This window comes from Rattus rattus, chromosome 13, assembly GCF_011064425.1.
Source record: "Rattus rattus isolate New Zealand chromosome 13, Rrattus_CSIRO_v1, whole genome shotgun sequence".
In the NCBI taxonomy this organism is placed as follows: domain Eukaryota; kingdom Metazoa; phylum Chordata; class Mammalia; order Rodentia; family Muridae; genus Rattus; species Rattus rattus.
Genome location: NC_046166.1, coordinates 42,100,809 through 42,110,294, shown reverse-complemented (window position 1 = coordinate 42,110,294; position 9,486 = coordinate 42,100,809). Strand labels below are relative to the sequence as shown.

At 41.5% G+C, this 9,486-nt stretch overlaps 1 protein-coding gene across 7 annotated transcripts in view; it reads left to right on the top strand.

Annotated features, from left to right (window-relative positions):
• Nucleotides 1-9,486, top strand: part of Sorbs2 (sorbin and SH3 domain containing 2) — an 88,681-nt gene that overhangs the window by 31,716 nt on the left and 47,479 nt on the right. For 5 of the 7 annotated variants that reach the window (XM_032918511.1, XM_032918510.1, XM_032918512.1 and 2 more), the window contains 4 exons: nt 884-950; nt 1,658-1,702; nt 3,616-3,790; nt 6,675-6,789. In XM_032918511.1, the coding sequence (XP_032774402.1) occupies nt 884-950; nt 1,658-1,702; nt 3,616-3,790; nt 6,675-6,789 (402 nt within the window). The remainder of the gene's footprint in view (nt 1-883; nt 951-1,657; nt 1,703-3,615; nt 3,791-6,674; nt 6,790-9,486) is intronic. The other 2 variants (XM_032918513.1, XM_032918516.1) reach the window with 1 other exon arrangement.

The following is a 9,486-nucleotide window of genomic DNA, read 5'->3' as shown; positions in this document are numbered from 1 at the left end:
TACACACTTTCTTCTTCTTCTTCTTCTTCTTCTTCTTCTTCTTCTTCTTCTTCTTCTTCTTCTTCTTCTTCTTCTTCTTCTTCTTCTTCTTCTTCTTCTTCTTCTTCATCGTCATCATCATAAAAAGGAGTTAATTTCAATCAAATACTATCTGGTACTAAGCACAGCTGATTTGAATAAATAAAACCATAATACAGAATGTTTCAATTGAGTAAACATGGGATACTCTACTTACAAACTACACAAGGAACGGGGTAAATTGCTGAAATTGGTGTCAAGTCATAGCAGGAATGCAAATCTGCATTAGAAGTATCTGTTATTAGCAATGAAGACTTTGTCCGGGAGTGTTCGCTTGAGTTTTATTAGGAGAGTTGTATCACCATACACAAACATCAGCATAGACAGCAGAGGTTCTGGAGACAGGTCAGACCCACAGGTTAAATAAAGCCCCTGGTAAAGGTTTCACAGAGAAAAGGCCATCCCACGCCATGCAGCCGATGAGCATCCCATAGCACAGGCTGGCAGTAAGGTTGTCTCAGACCACTCTACAGCTGGGGAAGTGGGAAGGATTTGAACCTCTGCTAATGTGTATTCATTATTTAGAATGTGCCCCCTAAAGCCGCTGATTACTTAGAGTGTTAGGTAAACTACTTTGGGGACAGTGAGAATTATAGACTCACAGTCACAGTAATATGTCTGCCATTTATTTTATAGCAGCTGTGAAGGTGGAGGGGTTGGGGGGGAGAGAGAGAGAGAGAGAGAGAGAGAGAGAGAGAGAGAGAGAGAGAGAGAGAAAGCAAGTGGGCACAGCCTGAGTAGCCCTTTGCTTAAACCTAACAGAATTATAACAGAGTTTATAATTCTTGGATGCTCTCTTTAACAGACAGTTGACCGGCCGAAGGACTGGTACAAGACAATGTTTAAACAAATTCACATGGTACACAAGCCGGGTACGTATGTTCTTCTGTTGTTTTGTTTTATAGCAAGTCCTTATGGGTTGAAGGATATACTCTCAACTTTTGTATAGGCTTTCTCCACATGAAAGACCCCAGCACACTTGGTGGCCCCCTCTTTTCAGTGTCTCTCCCATTCTTGCTTATCCCTCCTATGTCATAGACCCGTGCCTCTGCCTTAACCACTAGCTGGCAAGAAGCCTCCTCAGAGGTGACCTTGGAGCTTGCCAGGTGTCCTAGTCGTAGCTCACATCTGCACCCGGGTATTGTCCACTTCTACACCCGCTGCTGCTCCCCTCTGCCCCTGTGTCTGTTTCTTACCACAAGAGTGAGTGAGGTGACTTCTCCTGATCCCACTCAGTACAGTTGACAAGTTACCTTAAAAGCACTTAATAAGAAATTATGATGCAGAGGACACAAGAACGGAGATGAGGACAAGAGACCAGCTTTGCATGTGTGACCAGGGTAGCAAGGTACATTACTTTATGGACAAGATCGCTCGTGCCCAGAGAACATGATGTTTTGAAATACAAAGTGCTGTTATATGCTAGAAAAAAATCGTTTTTGTTTTTTTTTTTTGTTTTTTTTTTTTTTTTTTTTTTGTTTTTTTTTGCTAGTGCATTTCTGTCATTGCTCTGACCTTCTGCTGTCTTGGCAACAAGACGGCAGCATCTGGATTACTGTGTTTATGTTTCATTTTCTAGATGAGGACACAGACATGTATAATACTCCTTACACATACAATGCAGGTAGGATGGCTTTCCTCACTTGCTTGCGATGACCAGTCACACTCCACTGTTGGGGAGAGCCTCAGTCCTTTGTCTTGCCACTCAGACCCCATGTTGTCCGTTCCTGTGATGACGGGCAGATTCCCTACTCCTTTCCTCAGAGCATGCCTAACCAAAGATTGATCCTTTCTCCTGGAAGTGGGAACTAACACCGGTCTGCGTCATTCATCCATCTGCTGTTGGTCATTCTCAACCTCAGGAATGTTTAGCCACCATGTGAAGGGGCAGGGTGAGGGAACAGACTAGGACCTGGGTTACACAACAAAATAAAGATCGTTTTTTTTTTTATCAGTAGAAAGAGTGACTATGATTGCATAAGACCTCTCACCTATTATTCCCAAAAAACAAACAAATCCAAGTGATTTAAGACCAGGCTCGTGATCCAAAGGAGAGCCATTCACTGAAAGGTGTGAAAGCCCTCTTGGCTGAGCCAGTTTTCTGACTCCTGTTGCCAGTGCTCACAATGGAAGGACTTCAGCACCGCCATTCCCATTTGTATTTGAATGTGCTGGTTTCCTGTGGAGTGGTCTTCATGCTCGTGTGCAGACCCCTACAAGATGCCCTCTCCCATCAGTTTTTCCTGAATATCCCATCAGGAGATTCTACCCAGCCTTAGCTGTAAGCCCAGGGTTGTGCCCTCATCTAGGATCCTCTTTGCCACCCAAACAGAAATCTCTATGAGGCTCTTCTCCTCTCTAAAACCTGATGGCCAGCAACCAGGCCTTTAGCTGGGTGGTTTTGCTGTTCAACTCCAAAGATAAGCGAGGGGGTGAGGGAGGTAAAATAAACAAACAAACATCAAGGTCCTGGCCTCTGAGTTAGACTCTATATCCCTATATTCCTGCAGGAAGTCCATAAAGTAAATACCCCCTTCCTGGCCCCAGTCCATCAAACCCATCTCATTGAGTTACCTCACAAGTTGAAGTCTGTGGAACTTAAGAACTAACAGATGTCCAATGTCACGTCTCATGGGAACACACGCACACCAAGAAGCAGTCCCGCCCAGATAGACTTAGCCCAAGATTGAGACGATGAGAAACGAAGAATTTTTATATACTTTCAAATATTGAAATCAGTGTGCCTCCCCGGTTATTAATAAGCTGAAGTTTAGTCATGTTACCCTGTAAAGACTGAAGAGTTTTATCTCTCAGTTCATCAACAGAACACCTATAACCCCTCTCTACTTCCTACTAACCCTGGCTTTGCGTCTTGCATAATATTTCTGCCATGCTCTTCCACCGGTCAAAGCTGGTCCTTCGGGGTCTGTAACATACTCTCTGTCTCGTTCATCGTCTTCTAACATCCTCTGATTCTGACCATGTCTTTCTCCCTTGGATGTTTATTAACGATCACCGACTCTTTCCAATCACACACCTTTTTGTAGCATCTTGTTGAGGAGGGTTCATGTCCCATGCGGGAACAGCACCTCGTGCGTGTACAAGCATGTTCAGTATTTGTTGGATTGCAGTTAACATAGCAACTGTCATATGTCAGTACTAGGAAATATTAACCGCCATTTTAATCTTCCTCTGTAAGTTTACCTAAGGTGTTAGTTTCTGTAACTGAGAGGAAACCTTGCTGAGTATCTGTAAGTCAATTTTTACTAAATAGCCTGAACTTACCACTAATTCTGCAATGACTGGCGATTGACTATAATCAATACATATGTGTAAAACCAATTGATGTCTTAATTAATAAGTGATAATTTGTAAATTAATGTTGATAAATTAATAAATAATGCACTACTTAATGTGTATATTAAAATACATTTATTGATAATTTTTGCAAAACCATTGGTGATTTTGCAGAACCCAACCACTAAATGCATTTTTAACTTAGTTGCCTGTTTTGCTGGTTTTTCCTTTTCATGGTAGGTCTGTACAACTCGCCCTACAGTGCTCAGTCACATCCTGCTGCGAAGACCCAGACCTACAGACCTCTTTCCAAAAGCCACTCGGACAATGGCACCGATGCTTTTAAGGAGGCACCCTCGCCAGTGCCTCCCCCACACGTTCCACCACGACCAAGAGATCAGTCTTCAACAGAAAAGTAAGGCTCCTTCCGAAAAGATGCCTTCTCTTAGGATAAAAACTAGCCCACAATGGTACTCAGTGAAGAATCAGCCCACCATTGTGTAGTGAATTCATGCATGGACTTATCAGTTCATATTAAACATCACTTCAGAGATTTTGCTGAATACTTTCAGGGAAGTCTGGGTCATGCTAGCATAATGTTCTAAATTAACCTGATGTATCAGGGACATAACCTTTATTTTTTTGTTTAGTAAGCTCATATAGGAAATAAAGAGACCAAGGATAGTAGCAGAGCACTTATCCAAGTGCTACAAACACACACAATAGCTTACTATTGTGTCCATATCAGCCTGGGGCATGAGGCTCAGTGGCAATGGCTTCCTCCACACATTCTGGCCTCAGGGTCCAATTCCTGAGCTGAAAGGGACTAAAGTATGGCACATCACTGTATAATCTCAGTCTTCAGGAAGCTGAGGCATGAGTTCAAGGCCACTGAGCTACATAGTAACTTCCAAGCCAGAACTGGCTACATCGTAACATTCTGTCTCAAAACAAACCCATATTAAAAATAAAGTAATTGGAGACGATTGGCACAGATCCCTTCTGCTGCCCCACATTAGAAAGAGACTAAGCCGTTAAGGTTTTTGTTTTCATAGGTTTGAAAGTTCAGATCTTTTAAGATGCATTTTAGAAACCAAGGGAAATTATTCTTAAATTATAAATAAGGCATTATTTAACAAGTATCTGTGAGTCACTTTTGCCAGTTGTTTTAGCTGAGTCTCATTTTCATTTCTGCACTGAAATATTTTTAAATAAGCTATTCACACTCAAGTTAAATTTTTATGAACACATTTCATTTGTGTTAGTTTAGCAGGACTGTGGCTAATATTTCTATGTCTTGGTAATCTTTACTGAAAGCTGATTATGAGGCAAGCACCAGGCTAGGTACTTCCATTGATTGCATTGTTTTATCCTGGAAACAACCCAGTGGAACATGTTCTACACCACAGAGAAAGAAATGGGTTAGAAAATTACAATAATTTGTTCTATTTGTATGGATAGAGTGTCTAAGTCAGGATTTAACCTTGGCTTCTCCTAAGTCCAAAGCCTATGCTATCTCTACTGATAATTAATAAATAGTAATTGAAAAGATGTTTATTATTGGTTTTTGTACTACTGATTAAGTATTTTCTATCATTATGGTCTTAGTTACTATTCTGTTGCTATAAAGAAACACCATTACCAAAGTAAACCTTAAAGGAAGCATGTAATTAGGGGTCCATTTATAGTTTTAGAGGCAAGCAGTCAGGCAAGGCGCTGAGGTGGTAACCAAGAGCTTTACATCCTGGTCTACAGGCAGCAAGCAGAGAGACAGACATTAGCCCTGGCTTGGGGGTTTGAAACCTTAAAGCAGTAACACACCAATAAGGCCACACCTCCTAATTCTTCCCAAATAGTTCCACTAACCTGGGGACCAGGCATTCAATTCTATAGGAGCCATCGACACACAAATCAACAACACACCTCATAAAAAGTATACTCAACACCAGTAAAATTGCATCACTAGGAAGAGTTGAAAATCATCTACAGGATCATGATGTAATTGATACATAACGAAAATAAATAGCACATGTCAAGGAATTTTCATCTTAATACCTCTTTCCTCACGATAAATTGTGTAGAAGTACAAGTGTCTTTAAACTGAGAAATAATTACCACTGTACATTTTTTTATGAAATGTCTCCACGATGCTCAGACAGGACAGAGTTTCTCACGGGTAGGAAATCTGAGGCAGGAGGCAGTGCAGGCTCTGCTGATGGAGCTCAGTTCTCTCCACACCTAGGACTTGCTTCTCTTTTTCTCATACAGCACTCCTGTGCCTCTTATTCCATGGAGAAAGAATTTCCAAACTCAAAAGACAAAAGGTCCATTCCCTCAAATAAAAATTAAATGAATAAATGAAAAAATATATATATTCTTCCACCCCTCCAAGGGAAGTTTTCTAATTTGATTCTGACCGCCCAGAAGAGTTTGGTGTTCTGAATCCTCCTGTGAAAATGTAGTTTCCAAGGGCCCTTGACAGCCCTCAGTGGTATCAATGCAAAGAAAGTGTCAGATTCCATGGGAGAGTATTTCAAGGCTCAGACCAAGGGGCCTCCCACTCCACTCTGCTTATCCCTATGGGTGTCAGCCCAAGGGATGCAGTTATAATTCTCACGTGGGCACTCCAATGCTGTTCACAAGAAAAATGGTCAAGCCTGCTATGAGCATTATTTCTTATCCCTCGGGACCAAGGAAGCCAGGCAGTTAAATGGACAAAGCTTCACAGAGGGCACTGCCACTTTATACTCAGACACACATGTCATTAGGCACCCAGGGGTCTAGCAACAAGAAGTCACCATCCTTGCATCTACAAACCTCTTTTGTGAGTTTTTCCATCCATAGTCACACTTGAAAAAAAAAGTGTGAGGAAAGAAAGGTGGAAGTATAAGAGATAGTTTATTATAAGTCATTCATATAAAGATAAACATGTATAGTAATTTCATATATATTTTTTAGCCAGAGGGATGATGTGTGAGTGTTTTTGTTGTTCTTTTGTTTGTTTGTTTGTTTTGTTTTGTTTTGTTTTTAAATCTCTCAGGGCTCAGAAAGAGAACTGTTTTTGATTAAGCCTGAATATCTCAATCCATAGAACCTATGGTGGAAGAAAAGCATTGATTTCCAAAAGTTTTTCTTCTGCGTGCACACATGACACATGTTCACATGAATACACACACACACACACACACACACACACACACACACACACACACACTAAACCAGTAAATTTCTAGTAAAATTAACCTTGGCCATGGTGGAATCTCATGGTGCTTTCCATGTGGTTTGCTGTTCATTGACAGGCATGACTGGGACCCCCCAGACAGAAAGGTGGACACCAGAAAATTTCGATCGGAGCCAAGGAGTATTTTTGAATACGAGCCTGGGAAGTCATCCATCCTGCAGCACGAGAGACCCGTAAGCACTTGTCATTGATCCAAGAGCCAGCTTGCTAGGCCACAGGGGTCCCCAAGTGAACCTGAATCTTGTCCCATTTATTTATTTGACACTGTCGAGAAACCGTCTTTATTTTTAGCCATGATTTGCATTTCTTGTCTCTGAACTGAAAGAGGTATTTTAGTAGCTTATAGGCAAGCCTCATTACCATTAGCTCTAGCTAGCTGTGCCTAATCACAGCACTCATGCAGGAAATGCTGCTCTGCTATTCTATCTTGCCAGTGAGAAAAATCACGAGTCTGCATCCGATGTACAGACCCGGGCAGATGAACCCCTTGACTTCTATGTTGGATTCCAACCCACTATTTAGCTCACTAAAGAAGAAATCCTCCCCAACACACTTCTCATAACAAGTCATTTAATTGGTTTTTATTAAATCCCTCTCAGGTTACCTCAAGCCTCAAGCTTCCGTTTTACTGGATCAAGACCGTATTGTTCTTTATAGTCTGTTTTGTTTATTTGAGGGACATACAAAGTAAACAGGGTATGGACTTGGAAAAGGTCACCTGCCTCCAATTAAAGCTAACAGCAGCTTCTTCCTTGGCTCTCCTTCCTGTTTTCTTCCCTTGTTTGTTTCTCGGAGATCAGTGGCCTCTGATCTGCAGTTCCTGTGTACGTCCAAACTCCATCCCACATAAAACCGGTTGGTGTTGCCTTTGTGAGTTCTTCCAGCTCACACACCAGCATCACACAGTGCAGAGTGGGCAAGGTTGGCCCTGAGATTTCGTTGGACAGCCTTGACCATGAGTAACCTCGATTTAGAGCGGAAAATCCTGATTTAGAGTTGGAATGCCACCCTGTGCTTTGTGGCTGCGTTCTTGAGTCTGTTCAAAGGTCTTCCAGTCACACAGTTCAGCTGCCTTTCTTCAAAGAATTCAGATTTCATTGCATGGTAAGGTTGCAACAGAGAGACTGCAAGTGAGGGGAACATTACTGATCCCAGGATCTGGATTTTAACCCATTTCCTAAGTTGTCTGTATGAATATCAAGAGAGTGAAATTTCCAAACCAAAATTCAATGGAATACAATATTACTCCTGAAAATTTTTATTAGATTAAATTATAATAGGACTCTATTGATTTATGAAGCTCTTGGGATTATGATATGACTAAAGATAAGAAATGTCTTAAATGGCCAAAATAGAAACACAACCTAAAGAATTCTCCTTGTTAGAGCTCATTTATGGGGTCCTTTCATTGTGGCTGATATTTCCACAAGCCTTTGGGTGCAAGCTTTGAAGGCTCTCTGGTTTAATCTACTAATAACAATGATAGTAATAATAGCACTTCATGCTATAACTAATAATAGTTTCTTTATCTTCTGAAGCCTTCCCAACAACCCTATAAAGCAGATGCACTAACCTCCTCCTTTACAGATCAAGAGACTGGGGCAGCACTCACCAAACACCACACGGCCACGTAGCTAGCATGTGCTTGAACCAGTCGAGCTGAGGCAGATGTTTGTGTGGCTTCCCCACTACCATGTCGTCTCCTCTGAGCAGGAAGCCTTTGGCTACTAGTACTCACCATAATTTATTTGGTTGTTTTCAAGTATTGTATAATTAGTGCCTAACTTATAAAAAGTTCATGTTACTTACTTTACCAGAAAGCTGGGTTCAGAGTAGTTATAATGCACGGTGCATATTCTTGACTGGTCCAAGAAGATAGGGCGGTCAGAAGCCATGAGCATGGGGAGAGATTCTGCTCTGAATAAACCTCTTCCACCACAGGAAAAGATGAATGGGAGGAACTGGCATCTTGGAAGGAAATGAGAACACAAGGCGTACATTTTTTTCTCTCCAAAACTATTTTATTGGGAGCTAGAGTTATGGCAAATGATATGAGAGAGTCGATGATATAATTTTGGCCAAGCCTTGTTAAATTATTGTTTTTATAGGGTTAGACTATTATCTTCTTTAAAAAAAATCAATCCTGAATTTATCCCACTTTAAATTGGAACAAAAAAAACGAATACAAAACAAACCAAAGAGCCAACTGGGCGAGGGTATTTGAGAACAGCTGAGTGTCTTGAAGGCTTGGACTGCAGGAGAGAGAGGGTGGCTTTGCTAACTGAGAGAAGCATGAGTCTCAGGGCCTCATGACGGCATCTTCTGACTTTTTACTCAGGTATTTTGAGAGAATTCCTTTGTTCTCTTTAGTTCTAATTTTTGAAAATGGTAAACAAGCACTAGCTTCCCTATATTCTTGGATCCCCTTGAGCTTAACATTCCTACTCACAAGGAGAAATGTCACAGCCCATCCGGTCCACAATTGTCCATTGTCTGGGTTGACATGGCCCATTCATTTCCCTGATTAGTAAATCCACCATTTCTTTTTTAAAAGCCTACCAGTCCCACATTTTCTCTTGACTTTTTCTTGTTCCTGGAGACTCCTTACCACGCACCTGTCCACCTGCCTGGGTTCCTCACCTTGACTGACAGAGCATCACTTATCTTCCATACCCAACTCAATGCCTGGCATGGGGTACCTAGGCAGTAAATACCTCCTTGAGCAACTCAGTGAATAGAACTGATGTTACCTTTGCAGTTGGTGGATAGAAGATGGTGAGATCGAATCTATCTATGAGGCCCAGTGAGTCTCCGTCAAGACGCACAGAGGGAATTCACAAAATAACTTTAGCTCACCTTCTATGAGGGAA